At 38.4% G+C, this 27413-nt stretch overlaps 1 protein-coding gene across 1 annotated transcript in view; it reads left to right on the forward strand.

The window, feature by feature from the left end:
- The first annotated feature begins 2013 nt into the window (after window positions 1-2013).
- man1a1 (mannosidase, alpha, class 1A, member 1) overlaps window positions 2014-27413 on the forward strand; it is a 162197-nt gene continuing 136797 nt past the window's right edge. The window contains exon 1 of the mRNA XM_067417967.1: window positions 2014-2744. Coding sequence (XP_067274068.1) covers window positions 2238-2744 — 507 coding nt within the window. The 5' untranslated portion in view covers window positions 2014-2237. The remainder of the gene's footprint in view (window positions 2745-27413) is intronic.

Raw genomic sequence — 27413 nt, forward strand, 5'->3', positions numbered from 1 at the left:
TCTGTTCACACCAAGTGCAAATAGCATGCCTTGTTGGCAAGTGCTATTCGCACTAGCGCCGCCTAACAATGCCTAGTTGTGGCAAACAAGATTAAAAAAAAAACACCCATAGTTCAATGTCCTCAGTGGTGCAATCAGTAAGGCGTATGGCTAATAGATCACAGTTTTGTCGAGATCAACTCGGTTTCGAACCCGCCTTTTGCAAAGCTTGCTCTTCTCTTTTTTCTCATCACATATCACATCAGAAAGGCATTTATTTTCAATAAAAATTTAGGCCCCGTCCACACGGAGTTTAGCTGTATACGTATACATTTTGTACCGTATCAGCGTTTCGTCCACACGGATCCGGCGTTTTAGAAGCATGCATCCGATATTTTTCGAAACCGGGTCCCAAAGCGGATAAATCTGAAAACGATCATCTTCCGTTTTCGTGTGTACAGCGAATCCGTATATTTTCTGAAACGGTGATGTCATCACACTACGTCCAGCACGGTGAAAGAGGTAAGGGATACAACTACGGGCACTGGGCATACGCACATCAATATCGCGTCATTTAATTAACGTATCTGCATACCTGTAAGGGTATGTTTTGGTTTGGGGTAGGTATAGGCATTAATAAAACACATCTGTTAAGTAGCAAATGTATTTATTGTTATTTTATTGTGAGATTTTGCCTCACCTCCGGCCACTGCTATACCCCTGCAGCCACAACTCTTCTTCTCCGTTTTTAGTGTATTTTTGTGGCAGAATCACAGCGCCACACACTGGCCTGGCATGCAAACTACATCGTTTTTAGTCCGTTTTTGTAATCTCGTGTGGACGCAGATATTTCTTGAAACGAGGGGAAAAAAGATCGGATTGGGAAAGCGCTGGCTTCGTGTGGACAGGGCCTATGAAAATGTTCTAAATGTGGAATGAAGTGCCAAACAAAATGTTTAATAATAATAAAAGCATTTATTGCGTTAGCGTTAGGGATAGGTGTAAGGAAGGCTTGTATTGTCCCTTTAAGGCGGCATTCCATTTAATAATTTAAATAAAAGTAATAATTTACACTGTTATTATTGCATCCAGTTCATGTACAACAATACTGAGGTGCAAATAGTATGTGTCTGTCAAAATAAATGATTAATTACATGTAATTACTATTTATATGGCAAATAACTGCTACTTTTACATGATGTAAATAGAATATATCCATATTTTCACTTAGTAAATAGAATCTATTTGCACTTGGTGCAAATAGCCGCTGCCTTAAAAGAATGTGCTTGCCACAAAAATTAAAAATGTAAATGAATGTATGCTTCAGGTTTTCAGATATGAGGAGCAACCCACTGTTACGAAAGTGAAACCTCTAAAAGCAGTTTTTAAGCGTTAGCCCCAAAATCCTCATGCATGAAGCAGCTGCCTCCTGTTGTCAGTCTTGTTAAAGAACAATGCTGCCAGTGCTTTAGAAAACAAAGTCAAGGCTGAACGATTACTGTCTGACGTTGTGTTTATTTTGTAATTGAGTTCCAGGAAATCCTCGGTAGGCCTATATGAAAATCTGGTCTTGCTTTATGTAGGCTATAAGGGCTTATGTCATGTTTAGCAAGACCTGTATTCTGCTCTGCATGTGACACTCAGTCTGTTTTAACCCAAAAAATACATAGACCTATGAATACTTCTTTTTTGGTATTTTGACACAAATCTAGTCTCATTCATGTCATGAACAAATCGACTCAGCAGCAAGATTGTTGGCTTGAAGCCTATTCAGTTTAAAAGCTGTCCTTTATTTATATATTTATTAAAAATAACTACCTAACTTGGCCAACTACCTAATCTCCATATCACCTCACATGTCACTTAAATGAATATTCCTAGCCCATAACCAATTAAGTGTGAACAAGACATCAAGCCTCTTTACTTTAAATCCGGAAGACACGCCCACAACGAACTTGTGCAACTGAGGCACAAAGCGATTGGCCAAGGCGCGCTGTCAATCACGGATCTCTGCCATTCCTTCCGTTCCGCCAACGAGACTTTACACAGATGTGTTTCAGGCGTGATCAGTTCAGGCTGTGGGACTCCTCCGTTCGCACAGTGTGGGATCAACTTATTTCACAGGATCTACCGTGCCCTATTCGGACACCTTGAGTTCAATGTAACAGGTATCGTAAGCAGCGTAGGTCAAGGTGATCGGGGAGTTACTTTGTTGTAGAATTGAGCCTATTTAGTCGGGGTTTTAAACGCAGAAGAAAATGCCTGTAGCTTCTCTTCTGCCTTTCACGGCCACTCCAAATAGGAAGTCCGCCAGCCCGACCTCCTTCAGGCTCACGGAGAAATTCATCTTGCTTTTAGTGTTCAGCGCCTTTATCACCTTGTGTTTCGGAGCTATCTTCTTCTTGCCGGATTCCTCTAAGCTGCTCAGCGGAGTTTTCTTCCGCTCGTCCTCGGTGGAGGCAGAGACGCGCACAGGTACGGTCAGTGACACGAGCACCGGGACGGGCAAGGATGAGAAGATCCTGGCCAAGATTAGAAAAGACCACGAAAAGGCGCTGATCGAGGCTAAGGACACCCTGCAGAAACGGCCGGACGAGATCAAGAAAGACATCATCAGCGACAAGGAGAAAGTTGCGCAGAACGGACAGATTAAAGTACCGAAAGATGACAGTTTGCCGTTTGTCCAGTACGTGCGGCCGCCTGGAGCAACAGGGCACGAGCCCGCGGATCCTGACATTAAAGAGAAAAGAGCCAAGATTAAAGAGGTATTGTATGCTTTATTATAACGTTACTCCTGCGCTTTTTTCACACTGTCTCGAAGGAAATAAAATCCTTGACAATAAATAACTTTATTAATAGGCTACCAAGTGGTATTAATATTAGTGATGATGTGTCAGTGGCAGTGCCTGCAGGCTGGAGAAGGGACTGTTGGACACCGTGTCAGTTTCAGGAAACGTTTCTCCAAATAACAATGACACAACACAATGTTGTAGCTAATGCTATAGGTAAGTTGACGTGTAACGTGTAGTGTTGTGAAACCAGTCGCCTGGTCTGACAGGTCGGTTGATGGACACGCAAGTTCTGTCACTTACAGGACAGCGCGCACTCAATTCAAAACTGACAGGCAGTGTTTTAAGTCCCTTTTGCTCAGTATTTCAGCTCGCATTCGCTTTTGTCAGTATGGAGTCAACATTACTTGTTTCCGTCAGTATTTCCCCATTTTGTTTCCAGTCAGTTTCAGAAAACGTTAGGCTACCTGTCAGCCGGTGTTCCCTGCCTTCTCGGTCCGGACTGCCTGCATTTAATAGGGCGATAGCACTTATTTTGTTTTCGATTCGATACCGATACTTTTAAGGCCGGTATCACCGATACTTATAAACTGAACATTTTCATTATTACATTTACTAAGAGTAAAATGGGTAATGATACCCAGTTAACATATTTGAAAGGTATTTAATTGCATGTTGTTTACACATGGTTAAAATGTTTACTTGTAGTGTTAACCATGGAAATCTACAAATACTACTGTCACTGTATTAAATATAGTTCATTTTCATGAGGGACTGCCAGTAATGGGACATTCCACCCATAAAATGCATTCTTTTATTCTGATAGTGTATGATTTATATTAACATTACAAAATAGATCATGATCAATATAAATGTTTAACATTACATATAAAGAGTGTAATTGCACTATGTAGTCTACAATTTCTAATTGTTTATTGTGAATTAACATTTTTCTGATGAGCATCGTTCTGGGCTGTGTTTCCAAAAGAATCAATGGTTTCTTTTTAATGATAGTTTTAGAAACGCAGCTCTGTTTGAATCGTGTCATCGGTGAGCGAACGCTCTCTCTGTGATCGACTGGCTCTCTCTTGCAGCATTTGCGTGCGTTCAGATCATGGTTTAGATGAGCAGGAAAATAGTCCTATACAGGGCCGGTGCTAGCCATTTGGGTGCCCTAAGCACAAATGCTTGGCGGTGCCCCCCCCCCCAACACCCCACCACCCAACCCACCCTACCCTATCCTCCCCTCCCCAAACAAACACCCACCCACCAAAGAAATAACTACCATTCAGAATTTCTTATTTAGGTTCTCTTTACTTCCAAAATAACTGCTGCAAATGAATAATTGAAACTGAACAATGTAAACACAGAAAGTTAAAAGTGCAAAAAAAAAGTTTTGTGTAAATAGAATAAGTCTATGAATTTTATAAAGTATGAATTTTAAAGTGCACGTTTTAAACTGCTAATAACCATGCATAACTGCACAGTACAAATTACTCAACAGAGGGACTACATCTCTATAAAGAGTCCATTCTGCTATTCTATAGAACTATATTAAACATTTTCACTACCATCAGTTGTCAGAGGCCCTACAGAGGCACACGTCTACATTTCCTAGCTGCGAAATCAGCTATCAGGTCATCATATGACAGTTTCTGAGCCACGTCCCCATTGATAACCACAAGACAAAATATTCAGGGATTCTACTGAAAACCAGAGGGAGTCTGGCACAGAGATTCACCTTTTTCTCGACTAATTTGGTCTAGGCCTATGTTTTGAAGTACTTAAATTGTCTGGTTGTAATTGGTTGCAATCACTATGGCACATCCAGTTAGAATGCAATAAGGACTCTGATGTTTCTTCTGTAACATTTATTCTCCACCATAAGTCGGGGCAAGTTTGTGGTTCTGAAAATATACATACAAATTGGTAAATAACAATATACAAAAGGATGCCAATAGCAGTACACATAAATGATGTGTAATTATGATAACAATGGACAAATAACAGTACAAAGTACTAAACTGTTACACAAGAAATGAAATCCGCACTTACTAGCCTATAAATTGTCATGTAGGCTTATTTTATCATCATGTAAGAATCCTGTTCTGAGCGGGGCTCGAACTCCCGGCCGTAACGTCATTAGCGCCATTCCGGCTGCCTTTATGTAAACAACACAACGGTGCATTTACGGCATACACATTTAGCTCGCGAATGTACAACAAAGAATATAGCACTCATGGTAAATATATGTAAACATGTCTTATAATAATTATAGTACAGAGGAATACTCGTTCTCCATTAGAATTGTCTATGCACGATTGCGATAGATAAGGATCTATGCTACTAATACTTTCAGTTCGCGGTAAACTATGATTTTAAACAATCATAGTACCTTATTATGTACACATGACAGTCCTTCATAACAGCCTATATTACTTTTGTATTGCATTTGTATATTAACATGCTTTTAGAAATATTTTATGTGTTATTTATACTAGTAGGCTAGCCTATTGTGATGATTTTTTCACGACCCAGATTTTTTGGTGCCCCCCCAAGCACTTGGTGCCCTACGCGCAGTGCGTGATGTGCGTGTGCGGAGCGCCGGCCCTGGTCCTATACTACACAACTATTTAGTAACATAGCTTATTCGTATTGTATGTATTAAATAATCTTTTTAAATAAACAAAATTACTGGTAAAAAAAACAACAACACTATAGTATCGATACTTTTCGACGCTCACATCAGTATCGTTATATCGATACGCCCATCCATAGCATTTAATTGAGTATTGCACTCCGTATTCCCGTATTAAGTTTTTACTTCAGTCATTTCCTGTTTTTTGGTTAGTACAGTCTTTTGCTTTTTAGGGAGTGTTGCCTGTATTTCACAATGTATTCCTTTTTTTTTTTTTTTTAAAGGGCCTAACTCAGAATTTTTGCCAGTATCTTGCTTTTTTCAGTTAATAATTACTAGCGTTACCTACATTTCTTTAAGTCTTTAAGTTTCTTTAAGTTTGTTGGTACGTATTTCATGGTTTTTTTGTTTTGATTGTATTCCAGTCAGTATTTCCAGTTTTTTATTTATTTATTTTTTATTTTATTTTTGTTATATTTCAACCTGTGATGGTTCAGTCAACCGTGTTTGTATCTCAGTTTTAGCCAGTACAGTATAGTTGCCTGTATTATTATTTTTTCAGTCATTATTCCCTATTTCACTCAGTTTTGCCTTTATTTTCTTGTTTTTATTTGGTCAAGTCAGTATTTAAATAAGTTTAGCATTCTGTTTTTTGGGGGCCAATTTTTATCTTATCAACAGTATTTGAGACTGTTAGCCATAATTCAGCTACATGGTTTTTACATTGAGTGATTTTTTTTTTTTTTACATGTAAACTGGATAAATTAAATCATAAGGAAAAGTGCAGGGTGGGTCAATTGCATGCCTTAGGTCTATATTGCCAATAGCATGCAACAGATGGGTTCAGGAATAAATTTTTTATCTAACAGTAATAGATTTTGAACAAATACTTTTAAAGACCTACTGTGTGCTACAAGGTTATTAATCCATGATATTTGCTTTAAACCGAAGCATGTTATTTCAGCATGTTTTCACAATAATTGTGTTTGAGGTACAACAGTACAATTCCTGGTGACAAACTACATTACCCACGATGCAGTACAGAAAATTACGGAAGTCAAAAAAAGGTATTTGCTCAAAGTCAAACTACAACTTACTACAGTGCAAGTAAATCACTCGCATATGCGACTCCATTTTCAGGCGACTAAATAATGTTTGTTAATGTCTTGTTAGATTTCACTCGCCAGAGTCACCAGTGTTTGAGTGAGAGCTTAAGTATAGCACGGATATGTTTTCGCTCGTCTTGAACCGCAGTGCATTTGACGTACTGTTAAACTCTGGAGTTAAAAGAGAGAGAGAGCGAGCAATGATCTAGAGTGATGTATGTCCACATATAATTTACATGCTACATCTAAATGATACTCTTTGTTGTATTTTCCCTGTCAAAATAACAATCCACAGAATCCACTGCCCGTTTCTTTGGTGGTGGGCGGAACTAGCATAAACAGTAATCTCATTGGCTAGTGCTGCTGCCCCTGTTTTGATTGCAGCAAATCAGTTTGAGTCAATGCAGACAATGTGATTTAATATTCATCATTATTGATTGATTTAGCTGTTGGTTATTAGTGCTGGGGTAGCCTAGTTTTTTGTGTGTGCTTAGTGGTAGAGAAGCCTCAATCAGGTTGAGCTCAGCTCAATTTCTTGGTTGAGGTGACATGTTAAAGTGTTAACTATAAGCTTGTAAAGAAGCATAAACAAGGCTGTCATTTCTTCTTTGTTCTTTCTGTCAGAATGGAATGGATGCTTTTAGAGTATGTCAGGCTAGTCTAATATTCCTTCAGTATGAGTTGGATGTAGACTTCGCAATGGCTTGATTAAATTAAATTTGCTACTGATTGAGACCCAGTTTTCCCATTTGAATCAGGCAAGTCTGGAGTAAAGATGCAGATGAAAACTGACAGCATGGTGAAGCTTTAAAATCACCTTTCAGTTGTATTGACCTTGTGTCCTTCTTTTTTTTTTTTGTCTCTGCTGGTTTCTGCAATTCCTCCTAGTTTATCCTACGCGAGTCACTACGTTTCAGTTATTTGCATAAGAAAATGGTGCCTATGTCTCTATGGTGTCCTCTAAATTTACATTGAGTCACTTTGTGATGTCAAGCTATATTTTGAGATTTTGTTCTTGTTTGCATGCTAGAGGACTCTTTTCTTCTCCTAATAGACATTGGCAGTTAGGTCCAGGTTTTACTAAAGATTGCTGCAATTCCCTTAATTGGTGTAAAAATTAAACCTAAATCAAGTAACTTGGCTAAAATGTAATGAGTTTGAGAGTGCACTTAGTGTCAAGTGTGTGACACAAAGGCAATCCAGTCACACTTAATGGCTAACAGTGGAAAACCTGTTGATAATACGGTGACGCCTCACAGTTAGTCCACCAGAGTTGGATGTGCTTTAAGGATTAAACTGTTATAGAGTTCAGCACATTAGTCAATGCGGAAGCCTCCGCGTTCCTCTCCAAGAGCATTGGTGCTCCTGCGGATCTGACAAGCCCCTCATCTCTCCTGCTTAATGCAACGGCTCAGCATGAGAACAGTGATAATTCACCCCTGAATAGCAGGATTTCATCCATTGATCGCTGGCATGAGGGAAACAAATAGTCACAGCTGGACCCTGTGGGGTCTCACTTGTCAGACGCGACTGTGGGCACTCTGTCTCGCCTCACCAGACACTCTGACCTTTGAGGAGCAGAATTGCCTTAGAAAATAGATTGTTCTCAAGGTTATGATGTAAAAAAAAATGGTTGTGCGAAAATCTTTTTTTCTACTTTTATAACAAAAAGCCGAAAACTCGTCATATGGATTGGCCATAGTGAGATTTACAGGGCTGTTTTTTTGTCAGTTTTAATAGGCAAATGTCTTAATGAATGAAAATCGATTAATCATTACATTACTGGTATTAAAGTAGGCCAGAAATGGAAGTTGCAATATATTTTAATTTTTTTTGCCCTATTTGTAACATCCAAGTGAGCCGGCTTCTGGAATGAGAAACTTGTAGGGTGGGATTTGATTTTGTCCTTCAGGAATTGATTAGATCATAGGAAATTGGCCATTGCTCATTAAATGGGGGCAGATCTTAATGCCAGTATGCTGTTAGTTGTAAAAGTTATTTAAGACCCGGGTATACTTCATTTTTCATGTTCCGCACCGTCTCATGCACATTTGAGTGCACAAACTTTTCAAAGTATACTTTTGGACATGAGTTTAGGCTGAAATTACTTCTCACAAGAAAGTTTTCAAATGACTGTGATAATCAGTGTTGATTTATTTACTAATAATATTTGCGGTAATTCTGTACCAAAATTCAGACCCTGTATGGTATCGATTGGATATCGGTACTTCTGTATTAGATTGTGGTACCATACCAAAGACAAAATTGTGGTATAGAGCCCTCCCTACCACACGAATGCGGATGGCTGAAGTATACTTTGGGCTTTAGGCTATGTTCGCTGGAGGAAAAAAGATATATATATATGTGTGTGACTCAGATCAGGTTTCTTTTCTATAACAGTGTGAACAGCACAAACCCCATGGAATCTGATCTTTATTATTCAGATTTTTCCATATGTGCCAATTCCTAAATCGGATACAGGTTGATCATGTCGGAAATTCATGCGACTTGTGTCAAATGTAAAACAGTTGTTTGAAATTATTAAAAAAGCAGTATTGTGAACATAGTTTTATTAAATAAATGCAGCCTTGGTGAGCATAATGGTGTGTGTCACGCCAAAAGCGAAGCGAATATTTACATTGTGTTACTCGCTCTAGTTTACTCGTGGTATAACTTGTTTGTCCCGTCACTCAATGCGCAATGTTTTTAGGAGTGTTTTTCTGGACTGCTTTCGTCATTTCATTCACATCATCAACAATGTTTCTTCTGCCATTATTTTTCTGTCATCAAGCTTCTAGGAACTATTGCTGCTCTGTAGTGCTGGCCGGTATATCGGTTCATACCGAAAACCGTTATTTATTTTTATGTTATGACTGTTGATGATACCGCAGTACCGGTATATGTCGCTTGAACAATGTTCGGAACGGCGCAGTGACACTGTTTAAAGAGGGTTCCCATTTCACTGTTGCACTGTAGTTAGAGCACAGCTGAGATCGCAAGGCTGAATCCGAAAGTGCCCACTGAAGCATCAGCGGAGAATTCAAACTTCATCCGGCTCGCGCATGAGAGGTTTCTGTGCGGAGAGTGGCGAACAGATTAACAATGCTCAACATATGGCTAGTGTAGGGATGGGCATTTTCCCAAAATATTGTATTCGAATATTTGGGCTCATAAAAATCGAATATTCGAATATTCGTTTATTTAAATTAGGTATTTTGAGAAAATGAGTGATGTTTTTCTTTTTTTCTCTAAACATGTCGTCACCATTTCTGAACAAGCTTATGATTAGGCAATGTACACAACACCCTTACGTTATATCTTAAGGTTTTTAAAACATTAAACAGTGTGTAAAAAAATGCCTAAAGAACAAAAGCATTATAAGCTCAAGGAGCACGAGCGCAGAGCGCGTCAGTTAGCGTGACGTACACACACACACACACACACACACACACACACACACGTCAATAGGCTATAGCCTACCGACCTGTGTGTGTGTGTGTTTGATATGGCTGATGTGTTTACTTTGTATTGTTTCACATTTTCATGTAGAGAGAAACTATAATATTATTGGATTATGATATTATTCTCGGGTGAGAAAATGCGCCACTGACAGGCGTTGCGGAGACAAAGATAACGGTTAAGTGAAGTTTGAGTGAAATACTTTGTGTTTTCTGTTCATAAACCCTCAAAGAACTTTAAAGGAAGCATTTGTCTCGAGATCATTTTGCTATCATAAGTTATCTCACTCTCACTCGGGGTACAGATGAGCTTACCTGCACTCCTGAGCAGTGATCGCTCATTCCACTGGTGTTTGGATTTAATGTGATTCTCGTTTGTGGTGGTGATATTATTATAACTCAGTTTCAGTAATTGATTTCATCAAAAGTAACTCCATTTTGTAACAGCATTTTCAATTTTCATCGAAGTAACGTTAATTCCAATCATTGCGAGGCAGACGACGACATTGTGATCAAATGCACTTAACTTATTAACCTGCTCCACAACGCCACCCAGTGGATTGAGATATAACTGCGAGATTTAGAGGGATTTCTCATGGATTCACTGTGTAGCCAGTTGCTTGTGACTTTTTATTTTATGTCATCCTACTTTTATTACTTTATTTTACCTTACCTTATGTGTTGAAAGAAATATTTTTGTAAATGTTTTAACTTCATCACAACTTAATGTTACCCTTTCATTGTTATTTATGTTTAATTTTCAATGGTTCCAGTCGGGAGTTCCTACCAATTGTTGTAGGTGGGGCCTTAATTAGTGGCGCACCTTAGGATCCGTTATCGCTTCCTCTTTAAGCGTTCGCGCTCAGTCTGACTGAATGCAGACGGGGAAGTGCGGCGTGAGACAGTAGGCCTTCCAGTGTGTGTGTTTTCTAATTTTGCTCCAACCTACTTTTTCTTTAAAGTAAATAAATGTACATCCTTCATCTCATCCATGTTTGGCTGTCCTTCTGTCCTGAGGGTACCACTTGATATCTGCCACAACTGCATTTACTGCCAGCCAATTAACAAAATAAAATTCGAATAGTATTTTTAGTTTTCGAATGTTAGGGTGCGTTCACACTTGTAGTTCGGTTCGTTTGGTTAGTTTGGTCCGGACCAAAAAACAAAAACAAACATAATAGTCCTGGTCCGCTTAGCGTTCACACGGGCATTTTTAACAGCGAACCTAAAGTTACCGAACCAAAGGCACAGGGAGACGCTCACAACCTGATTGGTCGGCTTATATGACGTAGGAGCTCGTTTACCGAACATGCAAAACAATGCTGTGTGCGGATTACACGCGCGGGCATTTTATGCGTGTACATATGGCATTATTTTTTACCAGAGAACTCATGAAGAGCTCATGAAATGTTCACAACATTCAAAACAACGCTGTGTGCTGGATTAAACGCGATCATTTTATGCGTGTAACACATATGGCATTATTTTTTACCAGAGAACTCATGAAGAGCTCATGAAATGTTCAAAACAACGCTGTGTGCTGGATTAAACGCGATCATTTTATGTGTGTACATGTGGCATTATTTTTACCCGCTGAGAACTCATGAAGAGCTCATAAAATGTTCAAAACATTCAAAACAGCAGCAGGATTTCCTCCGTTGTGCAGAACAGAGACGGCCGTTCTGTCGTCTGCACCTGCTAATAATGGGCAACACGGGTCCTTTGATGAGAAGAGCCAGGTATGCTTTTTGTATGTTTTTTCTAGCATTTTCGAAACATGCTCGTCAGACCAAATATTGATGAGGCTCTTCCTCGTTGCTCTACGTTTGCCCTCTAACGTTAAAGTTACTCATTTTGGATAACGTACACCGATCTTTCCGCGTCGTCAAATCAGCTGCATTATGCGTGGCATCTTGTGACATTATACGTCCGGTTTTTGGTCCGTTTACATGTCTTTGGTCCGTGTTGCGTTCATATATCAATCGAACCGCACCAGAGTTCGTTTGGAAGCGGACCGAGACCCATCTTTTTAGCGGTCTCGGTCCGCTTGTTTGGTGCGCACCAGGGTTCGGATGGCAGCGTTCACATATGTTCAAATGAACCGCACTAACCGAGCAACCGCACCAGGGTTCGTTTTAATCGAACCAAACATGACAAGTGTGAACGCACCCTGAATTACAGATCGAATATTCGACTATTCGAATATTCGTGCACACCCCTAGGCTAGTGCATACATTTTTTTTTTTATGGACCTATTTCATATACTCTAATGCTCTAAACATGAACTAGCAGCGTGTATGCGCACATATCATCACGTCTTCTTCAAATGAAATGTATGCAAAGAACACTGATACTATAGCTGTACGTCTGATCAAGACAGCGACGACACCATAGATTATTCTGATACATGAAATACAATAAGGTAAATTAATAAACAGGCTGACAATTCAAAGAAGAATGGGCAAAACGTATCTGCCTTATTCTTTCAGTGTTAAACTTGCGTGTCATTTGTTCACAGACTGTGTTCTTAAATGTATTGAAAATATCCTTAGATTTTTTTTTTAATGTTCTTCCACGTTTCTCCCTCATTTTTTGACAGTTATTATATAGGGTTAGATTTTTAAAATGGTTAAGGTGACCTCAACTCTATTTTTTTTCTCTCCGTGGTCATATTTTAATATTCAAGCATCTGTAAAGAGTGTGTTGCAGGTCTGTGCTTTATTGGTTGTGTCCGCACAGCATCATTTTGTGGGACTTTGCAAACCTGTATTAACTATAGTGTGGCATTTTTCATCATGACAGTAACATAGGGCATTCTAGTAAATCTACTGCAATATTTCATCTCTCAATCAGCGGAAAATGTGGTTAACAACCAGTCATACATAGGGGAAAAATACTGTCATATTTACCGTGAAACCGATATAATTTACATAAAGAAAAATAGTGATATAAATTTTTGGTCATACCGGCCAGCACTACTGCTCTGTACCTGTTGTAGAAGACCCAAATACACCCTTTAAAATAAAGGTCCCAGGAAGAACCAAAGTGATTCAAAGTGATGCCATAGAAGAACCATTTTCGGTTCCCCAAAGAACCGTTTTGTGAAAGTTTCTTTAAAAACTTTTTTTTTCTTTTCTAACCATTTTATAGTCTAGAGAACCTTTTTGCACTACATAGAACCTTTTGTGCAATGGAATGGTTCGTTTGGATATTAAAGGTTCTTCATGGAACCATACACCCTGTCAAAGAACCTTTATTTTCAAGAGTGAACACCGGAAAGCCAAATGCTGACATGTCTGGTTTCACAGCTCTATCCAGACTCCAGAGGTGCACACAACTCTGTGAATTTCACTTTCTTCTCCAGGAACTGCACCTGGATGACCGCTTTACTTGAGGACGACGGATGCCATAGTTTGATAATCTGTCAAACCTGATGTGTTAATAAGCTCTTCACTGATTCACTTGCACGACAATGCACAACAACAATGTGAATTGTGCAAATTTGCATCTATTCACATCTTTGCATTGACTTTATATTTGGTGTTCACACACCATTAGAGGCTGTAATGTAATGTAGAAGCGTGACTACCATTGTAATGTAATACAAAGTTTTAAATTGGCAAAGTGCTCCAAACCGGACCTTAAATATTCCCCACCAATTGTGTTTGTTCATTGCACTTTAGCAATAGTTTGAAACAAATGGAATCTGTGTGTGCATTGAGGGTGGCCAGTATGCTTCAGTGACAGCACGCCTCTTCATTTCAACTTCACAAAGATATCTTTGTTCATGGCTTCTCACCTCCACCTGAAATGCTCTCTCTCGTGTGCGACTGCCGCAGGAAGTGCTCACAGGCAACATCACACACCCATCTGTGCTCTGAGCTCCTCTCATTCATTATAGATGACAGAGCTCTCCACACGCTTAAACCTCATTTCTCTCACCATTAATTATGCACAACTCAAGCTAATAAGAGAAATTAATTCTTATCAAGTTGTTTGCAATTAATCAGTGCATGGGGCAACATAGTGAAAACTTAAAAATTAAACTTTAAAGGTATACATGATGGAATGGAGAGCCAAGCATGATTCAGCCTAGCAGCGTTTTAAAAGAATGAATAGTACACATGGGGATGGTGCAGAAACCTTTTTTTTCTATTCTTTTGGTTTTTAGATTGTACGACGTGACCAGTGAGATCTTGGATAAAAGGCAAACTTTTAACAGAAATAGACTTATGTCCGATTATGTTAGAGCTTTCCACAAAACGGAATGAACGGCATTTTCAACGACATCTCCCGATACTATATGCGACTGTTGGCAACAGGATGTGGGTGTGTAAAGGAATTAAATCAGTTCAAACATTGCATGTCACATTAACCCCTCCAAAACGACTGATTTTGCCCTCTGACGTAATTCAAATTTGATCCCTGAAATTAGTTTCAGACGGTAAAAATCTCTATGCGCATCAACCAGAGCAAGAACAAGCTTCGTTCGGGTTACAGAAGTCATCGCAGTGCTGCACAGAACCTGCTCGAGAAAGACCTCAAAATCAACAACAACACTAAAGAAGTGTGTTTTTGGTTGAGTGAAAGAACCTTGTTCAGCTTCTCAAATAACCCAGCATTAAAGGTGTTCTATGCCACTTTCCGTCCACTGGAGGGCGCCTATTCTAAACAAAGGCGTAGTTTGATGACGTCAAGTTTGAGCGCAGCATCTTGGGACATGTGGTCTTCACCTCACAGCCGGTGGAAAATAGGACCCGGGCAGAAATCACGTTCATGAATGCGGTTATTAACATTACTGTTGTGTGAAGAAGAGCAGGACAGTGTGTTGTGGAGCTGAGCACGACCGCTGGAGCGATTGTTACACAAATACCCGCCTCACGAACACCGGGACTTTTATTATGACGGGACGGGATACAGTCGCCGGGCGCGCACACTATTTCCGCTTTTCTGGTCATGAGGTAAAGCAGCTCTGTTTATCATATTAGATACATTTAAGTGTGATAAATTATGTTATGACGTTACTCTGTGTGTTCGCTCAGTGGCTGCTGTGACGTTCAGACTGCTAAGAGTAAAGCGTTTCTGCAAAATAAAACTGAGGGTAACGCAGATATGACGCAATTGACAGGCGACTTCCTCAGACGCTATGCTGAAACGTCCCGGATCCTTGGTTAAAATAGCAATTTTCTCACAACTTACAAATAGTTTGAAACATTTGGGTATTGTAAGTACTCAACTGAACAAAACACTGGCCTGATGGTTTTTGTATATTTTACTGAAAAATACAAAATATTGCACCTTTAAGGAAACAGTGGATGCAGTTTGTTTTTCTGGAGCAGCAACAGAGTTCTGCAAGTGTGTTCCTGGTCATGAGTCGAAACCGCATCGTGTCTTGATGTGTTTTGTTGGCAAAACCAATCGGTGCGCAAGTGCATATCATGTCAATAACATGAATGTATAGTAAATCAAAAGTTGTCCAGGGATAATTACATTGTGTGTGTGTGTGTGTGTGTGTGTGTTTGTGTGTGCTCGTGACTCTTTAGCTCCAACTACTACATGCCTCCAGGAGTTTGGCTGTTTTCGGAAAGAATTGGTACAGCGTATCTTTTATAAATATGATAACACTAAAGACTCTTTGGTGATATAAGGGATGCAATACTCCTCTATAGTTACTCAAGATTAACATGAGACTGGCAGAAACTGTGTGTATGATGTACCCTTTAATGGTTTAGCAATATTGTAATTGTTACTCTATAGCAATGACAGTACTTTGAACGGGCATTGAATGTCATAGGTTATTTTTGGACCCCTTTTGCACCATGAGCAAGCAGAACGTAAGCGGTTCTTCTCGTTGCAGAACTTACAGTGTGCCTCTTTTGTATCTCTGCTATCTTTTGGTCATGGCTTTTATTCTAGGTCTGTTTGTTTTCCCTCTATCTTATAGTGTCTTATCCTCCTGAAAGCTGAAGTGCTTGGATGCTAAATAATTCAGCTGACTTTCTTTCATTTTACTACTTGTGAATAAGGCATGGTCTTACTCTTAGAGATGATAAAATCTGCTGGTAGAGAGGAGAGTGAGAACTTTTGGTGTCGTACAACATACTTTTACAACAATGGCTGTGATCAGCGTAGGCTGTCTGGAGACCTCAGCTAGCTTCTGGATTATTTGGGTCAATCTCACTTTAGCCAGAAGTAGCCCGACTGACCTTAGGTACTGAGAAATGTAATGAATGCCCCCAAGCAATTGCACAGCTACTGCAGGCAAAGTTATCCTGTTTTTTTTACTCTGCTTTTTGGTCTTTAGGTGGCTAGAATGTTCTCCAGTGGCCAGAATATTACATTCGCTTATTTGAGGGTTATATTATGGCGTGATTCTGATAGTAAAGGTAACAACGGCGAAGAAAGCAAAATTCAACATAAATAAAAGCACTGGCTTTAAATGGCATCTGATCTGTTGCTAGGATCCATAATGTTTTGCTGTTATGTGAATTGCATGGTCTTTTCTGCACCGAAGCACAGATTAGATTTAGCAGATTAAAATGCATTTGAAATGAATAACACAGGGGAGTTTTGGTTGTTTTCAGAGAGCATTGGGACACTTGTACTGCAGCAGTGATTGCTTGGTTTTTCCAGTAATTGAATACTCCAAAATCAGAGTCCAGCGCTGATTAGAAGAGCAATAAACATCTGCCCAGACAAGCATGCATTGATCAGGAGATGTATAAGAGGAGATGCAACTATGAATCGGTATGATCAATAATAATTGAGCATGAATATAAACAACGTGTTTAGTTTAGATTAGTTGTGTCTTGGCATTTGGTCTTTGTATGAAGAATCTCTTTGAGTGGTGGCACTTTAACCAAGAATTTTCCTTAAATGTTGCCGTTATACGTTGCCAATCATGGTAGTTGTCACAACTTTAATTACGTCATTATTGCATGTGCTTTGTGCCAGCTCGACCAGTTTGCAGTTTGAAATCATATGCGACACAATTAATATAATTACTAAAGTTTAACTAACAAGTATGTTTGAGAGGTAGTTCATGGTTTGTAGTTTGTTAATTTTGGTTTATTTAAACAGATTTTACCCTTTGAAAGTTTGGGCCAATAAGATTTTATAATGTTTATGGGAGAAGTCTATAAGGTTTACCGAGACTGCATTTATTGGATCAAAAATACAGAAAAACTTAAATATTGTGAAATGTCATAAAAATAGTTTTAATGCATCTTAAAATGTAATTCATTCATGTGACGGCAAAGCTGAATTTTCAGCATCATTGCTGCAGTTTTCAGTGTCACATGATCAGAAATCATTCTAATATCCTGAGTTGGTGTAAAAAAATAATATATGTATATATATGTATGTATGTGTGTATGTGTGTGTATATTTATATATATACCTGTATGTGAATATATATAATATATGTATATATATATATATATATATATATATATAGACAACTGTTGTCCTGCTTAATATTCTTGAGGAAACTGCAATGCATGTTTTGATATAGAAAGTTCACAAGAACTGCATTTATTTGAAACTGAAAACACAATCTAATGGCAGTTCATAGCCCTTTTAGGTTTGGGGAATTTGGTGGCTAATTTGTATGAAATCTCATTTTCATATGATCAGATTTCTTAGACTTTAAAAAAAAAAAAATTAACGTCTGATACATACGGATTTTGTTGTACTTAGGCACATTCTAAATTTCATTCATAGGACAAAACATAGAACCTTTTCTATGCTAGATGACATCAGCGTTTTTTCCAGAACGGCTGTCCAGCCGACTCAAATTCTGTTGCATTATTTTCCTGTTAACATTTTAAAGCTGTTTTGAAACAATCGGCATTGTAAAAAGCGTTATATAAATAAAGTTGACTAGACTTAACTATGCACTGTTGATAAATGAGGGCCCAAGTTCTGCTGGCCAGTCATCAATACTTGCAGTAGTTTCTCCGTTATGTAGCTGGTCTTTTGTATGCTTGCCAAGTTGTTCTTGTTTTTCAGAGATGACAGGTCAATGCTAGACAATAACCCTCTGGTGCACTGCACGACCCTATTCACTTCCCCGTAATGATTTATAGTTTCCTCCTTAAATTTATGCATCTCTGTAGCATGTCAGCACTAATCCCTTTTCCCGTCTTCATGCTTTTTTTTTGCTTAGTTTTATGACTACACCAATCCACTTTCATTAAACCATAAAATCAAATGAAGCAATAAAATGCAGATCTATTAAGAAATTGTTATTTGAAGCAATGACACTTTCCTTTGGTAAAAGTTGACTCTGATTTTACTACAGTGTTCAGAGACATTAATTTCATTTAAATATTTGGTCTGAGTTGTTTTATTGAGCTTGCTCAGGCTGTTAAACAAATAATGGATGTCACTGCCTCATATTCTGTATTGGAAGGGCAGGAAAAATAGATTATCCTTTTACAAAGTCTTCATTAGTTTGCCACGTCAGCTGAAGAGGGTCAAATCTTGTTGCTGTTCCATCACCAATAAAAAGGTCATGTCAATACGTGTCAAGATGGTGTTGTATTGCTCTTGTCTAAGAGCTGTTGAGAATACATAAAGGAGGGACTAGTATCTGTTACAGTGACAGTTGACACCGATGTGCTGTTGTTAGGGAAAACTGGTTGGCGTACAGAAAGAAATAAAAATCCATCAGACATACGAGCGCACAGGTAGGGCACAGGCTGTCATGTTTTTTGCTGGTTGCTGCTGTGAAAGCCTGTGGATTTTACAAAACTTTCAGACTGTCTGCCCTGTTTTTCCATCCCTGAAGCCAAAAGGATAAAGCAAAAAGATTGATTTTTTTTTCTTTCTTTCCCCGTTCACTGAATCTTCGGGTTTCTTTTTGTGGGTCAGAGATCCTTAAAGCGGCCTGCTACAGGTCTATCTCCATTTTATGATAGATAACACATCAGGTTTAACAGTGGTGTAAATTTCAGAGCAGAAATCATAGCCTGGCGCCTCTGGCTTATTTTGAAAATTGCAAGCACATTTTCCCTAGTTTAATTATAGGTGGTAACAGCTTCTCTCAGCTTGCAAAGAAAATTGTGATTAAAACAACATATGCCTTTTTAATGCTTTATGGATGTGGCTTAATGATGCAGTGAAGGGCTAGGGCATGATCTCAGTTACATGCACAATACGAATACAAGTCTCATATTTATTAAGGTAATGCTTTGTCTAACAATACGCTCACCCTTATGATTTAAAAAAATAATAATATCCACTTTATTCAAAATGCATCATAAAAGTTGTTCATATGACCATTTGCACTATATTTCAAGTCTTTTGCAGCGATATGATAGCTTTGTCTTAGGAACAGACTGAAATTTAAGATGTAAAATCTTGACTACTTGGCATGTTTATTAGAAAAGTTGCAATGTCTGATTCATAAACAAATAATTTTTTGAGTTGGATCAAAGTCCCTTTAAGACAAGACATGTCATTTCACGCGGCGGGCATCTTTGAAACGCCTCTCGGGCATGCAAAAATCTCTTTGAATGGGGAAACCTCAAATTCCCCAAACTGTTCGCCAAGCTTCGGCTTAAATTTCGTATTTGAAATAACCAATGAAATCTGAAACAACTGTCTCATAAATAGTTTATAAATGCTCAAATAATGGCAACTGGATTTTTCAGCCTGAACAAAGCTAACAATGCAAATGCGTGGTCCTAAGCGCGTCTCAGAACACTGCCTGTTTCTACAGGAACCGGAGCTTCTACACTGCAATTTTTTTTTTGTTGGTTTAACTTAAAAAAGTAAGTAACCTGGTTGCCTTAAAATGTAGAGTTTATTGAAATTAAAAATCTGAGTTGATACAATGAAGGACATTTGTTTAATAAATAGAAAATCAAAATAGTATTGTATCTGAACCACATAAAAAAATTGATAAATTATTAAAATAGCACAATTTGACATTTTTTCACTCCATCATCAGAAATAAAACACACAATTACCCAATATGATTACAAAATATTTTAATAAAGGTTGTTGAATCTCCAAAAATGTTCACTGTATTAACTCAAATCAATTTTAAGGGAACCAGGTAACTTTTTTGCTTTCTAAATAATTTTTTTACAGTGTAACTGCAGCTGCAGTGATGAGTTGACTTTACTAATCAATGATTGGCTTTTTCATTTTGAAGGCGGGGCTTATTCACCACATTGGGCTTTGCACTTTCTCACGTTCATAAGTAATCAGTCATAAGCAATCAGTCTAAAGTATTTTTATTGGCTATTTTCAATGAATCTGCTGATCCAGTTAAGAAAACTGGTCTAAATGATCTGATCTGTTTCTCAAGTTTCAGTTTCCATTCACATGAAAGAGCATCCAGCACATTATTCTGCATTTGTGTTCCACATAACAAAATTAACGGTTTGAAACAACAGTGAGAAAATATCCGTTTTCTTATTTGACTGAACAAGTCTTTATTTAAATATTGCTTAATTATTCAACACAAGAACACAGTCAGTAATAAAATGTGCAAGGGAATAGCAACATAATAATAATGCAAACGAAGTAAACGGTGTACTTAGTGTTCAAGTAAACATTCAGAGATTGAAAATTATAGAATGTAATCAAATGTTCAATAAAACTGCTTGATTTAGCAGTCTTCACTGCATGATTATTAATTCTAATATGTTACTTGCCTTTTCAGAACACTGCTGTGCTGACTTTAAAAGTGTTCATTTATGGAGCTACATTAGAAATTTGACTGGTGAAAATGTTGGCAGACTATCAAAGTAATTTACTTACTGTCAAGTTACAAATAACGGTGCTATTTATGTATTTAGACATAACTTTGTTATATTTGATTGTGGAGGGCTTACGGAACCTACAGCAATACTGCCAAGAACAATGAAAGTGTTTTTTTTCCTTCTCCATGTCAATATTGTTTGGGTCATGTTAGGTCTGCTATACTGAGTTTACTCTGCAAGCTCTAATGCGCATATCGTATATTTTTTTAACGTATTGTTTACATTTACTTCAAGACAAACTTACCGTGTTTGCATTGATAAACCATGACAAGCTTTTTTTCACCAAGAAGTGTATTTTTCCATTCGCCGCACTTAGAGGGCATTTGACATCCCTAGATGCCACACTTCTATTCAGTCATAAATTTGTCCATTCATCCCACAATTTGAGGAACAGTTTTATTGGAACCGTTTGAATAGCTTTGTACCAGAGGAGGACGCACCTCATGGCACGCTGTTGGCCGGCCGCCACTCTTCCACTCTCATTCGGAGAGCCAGGCAAATGGCTGTAACTTAACTCTGCCTCCCTGTTTTCAGCTGTGGGACTGGGCTGTCTCTGGAGAGTGGGCTTTGGCAGAGGATCAATGGCTCTGTGCGCCTGAGAGGGAGATAGAGAGCATGTGTGGTACCGTGAGCCAGGCTAGCCGTAGCTCCTGTGCCAGAGAGGCACATGTCCACCCACTTGAGCCGCACCTGTTCTTTGGCATGCCTGCAGGTGCTTCTCATGCGCTCGGGCATGGGCTGTTACTGTTTCACCACTGAATTTGTTTTATTGTCGTACACGGTGTCTGTTTCAGGTGTTTTGCTTATGCATACAGCGGGTCATTAACCTGTGGAGCTTCACTTGGCAGTCAGCATTTGGCCTTCATTACTCTGATAATGTGCTGTGGTATCACGAGGCAGGTTTTATTTTGTCATATGCGACCGTAGCATACCAATTCAATAGCATTCACCCCCTAATTACTCAATTTAACAGTGAAATATCCTGAGATCCATCATTGACTGATCCATTAGCTGGAATTTCAGCAAGCGCAAGTATTTGGCATGTAAAAAAACACATTTTAGTGAAAACATTTTAGTGAAATGTCTCGTGTAATAAAAGACCTCAATAAAAAGCTGCTATACGTCATGTAAAATGTTACATCTACCTCTGTAAAAGCAGTCAATGTCCATATTTGCTGGAAAAAAAACTTTAGAGAAGTTATTTTATTAAATATATGTACAATATTAGCCTGACAAGCCAGACCCACATCAAGATTTTTGGTCTGGAAACTCACCATTGACGGCTCAATCCGAGGGGCGGGATAAACGGTTGTCTTTCAAACTCCCTCTGCACGCGATAGGATAGCGCTACAACAACCAGAGCAACGAAGGTGAAACAGAGCTCGCTGACTGATTTTAACATTCACCGTATCCAGTCGGAAAAACTCCGAACACATCTTCCCTTTTTAAGAATGACTTCAGTGCCGTTCTTTGTTATTTTCTCAGAGAAAAGTCTTCTAGAGTCGCGGTCAAAGCTGATTCAAAAGACCGCCGTTCGCCAGTTTTTGTGTTTACTAGAAGCACGCAAATGCAACTCGGCCGTCGTCATTATGGCCCCGCCCACTGACTCTATACACGATGTGATTGGCCTGGCAAGAGTTTGTTAATTACAGCTCAGAAGGGTATTGAGAGTTGCTAGACAACACTCACGGGCAGATTAGATTTGCTGCTGCTAGGGTGCGTCTAGATTTCTAGGCTAGTACAATATAACATATTCATTACACTTTTATTTTATTTACATGTTGTCTTCATTATTTTTAATGTATGTTTGGATAGATTTGTCATGAAATCTAGTTTTTATTATAGCCAATATTTAAATGTTTAAATATCAACATCTGATTTGAGTAGAAAAAATTATATAATTAAAATGTAGACGTAAGCACTGCCTTGTGTGTAGGGCTGCACGATTTGGAGAAAATATATAATTGCGATTATTCTGGTTAAAATTGTGATTACGATTATTATTATTTTTACACAAATTAAGTGTGTATTTAACATTGTGTTTATATAGACCTATTGATATGACTAATAATAATTATTATGATTATTACTGCTAAATTATTTAAAAAAATAAGAAATTACCATTACAATAACATTTTCATAATTTTATATTTTTATACATGTTTTTTTAATTTCTTATGCATTATTTTTCTTAGTTATAATTTATTACCCAAACGTTTAATTCATACTGAAAGCCAGAGGGCGCCCTCGAACGGAAAAGCCATATTTGCCTATTTGAAAAGTGATGTGATATGACGTTCATTTTCATTTTCAAACCCCTTATGTGAAGCTAACGCTGTAAACAGAAGATAGAAATGCTTTGATTAAACATGACGACAATTAACACGACTGCAGCAAAATATGGTTTATTTGAGTTCTTCAAGCCGTCTAGGATCTTTTCATAATAGTAAAGTATAATGCAGTGCTGATTGACGTAGAATACTATAAAATAATGCATCGTCTGCCTCACTGTGTGATGAGAAGACACTCGACTGACGATATGAAGTGAGGTAAAACATGGTAAATGGACTGCATTTATATAGCGCTTTACATTTTTGCCTCACATTCACCCATTCATACACCGACGGCGGGAGCAGCTGGGGTTAGGTGTCTTGCTCATGGACACTCCGACACTTGGTCAAGTGGAACCGGGGATTGAACCACCAACCTTCTGGTTTGTAGACAACCTACACGAACCACTGAGCCACTGCCGCCCCACCAAAACATGTTACTAAACGTCTTTTGTTGAACAGGTTTATGAACGCTTCACTAGTTTGTGAAGATGTTTGACTCGTGTTGCTTTTTCAAACGCATGTTATAAGCGACTCAAACTCGGAGCAGCGTTACTCCTGATCACAGAGCCGCTCTTCACTGACACACTGGGCATTTATTTATTGAATTAAAACCGCGGCCTTTAAGCTTTTATAATCACACATTATCCAAATCACGATTGCGGTTCGATTTCGATTAATCGTGCAGCCCTACTTGTGTGTAATATAAATGCTTATATACTGTTTTTATTTGAGTGTTGATTTCTATTAAATGAATTTATCAATTGATTAATTAAGTCAACTTGGTTAACTAAAACAAATTTTCAGTTTGTTTCTGCAAAAAATTCGAGTGCAGTGGTGGGATACAATACTAGCATTTCACTGTATCATTTTGATCTTTGTTGAACAGATTCTTAAACACCTCTGATTGGCCGTCGTGTTTACGCGCTCAACATACATGTCTGTTTTGGCTACGATAATCAACGTTTCAAAAACGTGTTGTAAATGGACGTCTTTGACTCACACACACACACACACACACACACACACACACACACTGTCAGGTCGCAGGTTCTCTCTCTTTCTCATTTGTCACACACACACACACACACACACACACACACACACACACACACACACACACACACACACACACACACACACACATACGCACACGCACACGCGCAGTCACACACATACTGTTTCTCTCTCTCTCTACCTGCACCTGTTAGTCATCGCAATCAGCGCTCCGCTGCCGTGCGATGACACCTGTTCCCACTTTGGTGTGAGTGCTTACCCTTTATCTAGTGTTTGTTCTTGCTGGCCCTTGTTGGATCATTATTTCATGTCTTGCGTTACGACTGCTGCTATTTTCATGTCTGATAAGTTTGGAGGTTGTCTTGATTGTCTGTTTCAGCCTTGCGCCTAGGTTTTGCCTGAGTCCTGCATTTCTGACCTTCGTGGTCCCATACCTGGCTGTGACTTTCTCCCTAGCACTGCCTATCCCTCTGGGGTGTCCGGTCCTCTCAGCTCTTCTAGACCGGATCAGCTCCACGGTGTTCTGAGTTTGTTTCTTCTACAGACTGCCTTGTTTAAGTCCTCATTAAAGACTGTTGTTTTCCTGTCAACTCTGCTCTTGGATCCATTATTTATCTCCGTGACACACACACACACACACACACACACACACACACACACACACACACACACACACACACACACACACACACACACACACACACACACACACACACACACACACACACACACACACACACACACACACACACAGGTGCTGCTATCATAACATATTTTTTTACATTTCAGACTCAGTACCAACTTGGTTCCAAAGTCTGTACTTTTGACAACACTTTTCCGGTGTATAATTTTTCTCATGATTAATCCCGTAGAGATCTGTGCTCTCTTCCTTTTTTATCTGAACTGAACTATTGAACCGAACTCGATGCACTGTTTGAATGCTGAACGCTGAATGATTGATAGCCACAGCAGAGTAAAGATGAGTTTCTGTGATCTTTAATGATGTAAATATTCTTCTGTCCCTGACATTAAGCTATCGAATGTCTTCAGATGACTTTGAGTATACTGCTTTTGGTGCTTGTCTATTTATTTTGGTCTATGACTCACCCTTGTGCCGTAGACCTAAAAGAGTGCAATAATCGCGGTTTGTTGTATGGTTATTGAATTATTGCGACTGAGCTATCGCTATTCTCATCTGATTTCAGAACAGTTGAATTTAATCATTCCAGTATGAACATCGTATTTTTTCGAGGGTCTTGCATGAATGGTCAGCTTTGGACCAGATGATGGTCATTTTTCTCACATTTTTCGTGTTGCATGACCTAAACTAGCCTACTTCTTCTTTTGTTGTCCGACAGATGCATTATACATCACAGACCAATTCACATCTGCTGTAGAGTCTTCTTATGTGACTATGATATTGTTGGGACCTCAATAACTTTTCATGCCCTGAGCTTTATAGAGGTCTTGGCTTAAATTAAGTGTAACTGCTGTGTTGTTTGTAGGGAATGATATTCCCTTAGATGCTATGCTTGTGGACTTGGAAGACAGACAATATTAAATCTAAGAAATATCTGCAGATCCATTGTTATTGAAAGATGGGATGACGCAGTGGATACAATTCGTCTGTTAACTAAAAGTTTCTCTTGTAAAGTTTGCCTGCTTTCCCAGGCAGGGCTTAGATTAGGCATTAGTCAATTAAGATCTACAAGTAACTTTTATAAACACGCAGTAGAAAAATATTAATTAAAAATAATTATTTGAGGCAAAAAATGGCACTGACTTATTTTAAGATGTCAGTGCAAGTTTTTTTTCCTAGTGAAAACAGTTCAAACATGAAACATTTTTTTTGTTTCCTCTGGAAAATCTGCATGCATTTAATCTAAGCTGAAATGTCATTTTTGAATGCCTGCCAAAGGACAGACTTGTTTTGCTTTTGTGTAACTTTTATTGCATGCGATTTGTCAATGTGGACTTCAGTCTTATCATCACATCGACTGATTGAATGACACAACAAGCTCCTGACTGCTTCAGCCTCTAGGCCTGTCAGTGGTGAAGGCATTTCATCTTCTGTTTCAGTACAGCATGACTGTCATTTCAGAAACAGCCATTATGGCAATGACTTAATTTTCATCCTGACACCCGTAGCCTGCAATGTTAGCATAATTGCGTTCTCACATGCTTGAGATTTGCTGTCGGAGTGGCATTACTATTGCTGTTTTCAGTACCATTTCTGGTGCCGTAAGGGGAAGTGTAATTACAGGCGTGACAGAATCTAAACTGTCTGCTAATTACAGCATTGTGCCTGTGCTTCATTTGGAGGTTCCGTCCTTAGATCCAGCATATGGATGTTCTTTTCCAGAATCAATGTTTATTTTGAATAATTATATCGCATGATTAATTTTTTTTTATTAAAAGTTTGTTTCTAAAACTAAGCCTTTAGTCAATATTTGCCTAATTTCCATTTTATCCATTCACCCAGCTTCAGCTATAAATGTCATCTGAGTAAAAGATTAAAAGGCAATTAAATCCTAACTAATTACTTATTCATATATCATTAACATATTTAATGAACCGAGATAGCCAGCTGCTTTAAAACACTCACGAGCGTCAAAGGTTTACAACTTGTGTTTGCAGTGTTGAGCTTTGGAGCCAATCTGCTCATTAGGGAGGTCAACGATTAATCGATGATTGATTAATTGTCGAGAAGACATTTGATCGAGCAAGCGTTACTGGAAATGTACCGAGTAAAATATTACTGAAAATTGATTAGTAATGCCTTACACTACTGCGTTACAGCAAAAAGTAATAAGTTACTGTAATGTATTACTTTTGTAATGCGTTACTCCCAACACTGATTGGGACAGTCATATTATATAACAGAAATGAAAACACTATTTTAATAAATGGTTGTAAAGTCATTGGGTTTAGGTGCCGTGTTCAGAGCGTTGTTCCTGGAGCACGTGAACACCACACGTTTAAACTTTAATGGTTTCATCTGTTGGCTATATATATATATATATATTTTTACAAAGAACATTATCCAATGCTATTTTAAATTGAATTACTTCGTTTGCATTTTTATTTTATTTTATTTTATTCTGTTTCTTACCTGAATGTTAGACCTACCTGAAAAAATAAAGCAGTCTATTTAATTTGTATATTTATTTGTATTTATTTGTATTTATTTGTGCCTATTGTTTGTAATCTGTTTATTTGTTATTTTATTACTGTTTACTCGTCTTTTTAAATTAATTTTACCATTCAAAATCAAGCTTCCTTGTGCTGTGTGTAAGTTATTGCAACACAATTAGCCCGTTG

This window comes from Pseudorasbora parva, chromosome 15 (assembly GCF_024679245.1).
Source record: "Pseudorasbora parva isolate DD20220531a chromosome 15, ASM2467924v1, whole genome shotgun sequence".
Taxonomy (NCBI): Eukaryota; Metazoa; Chordata; class Actinopteri; order Cypriniformes; family Gobionidae; genus Pseudorasbora; species Pseudorasbora parva.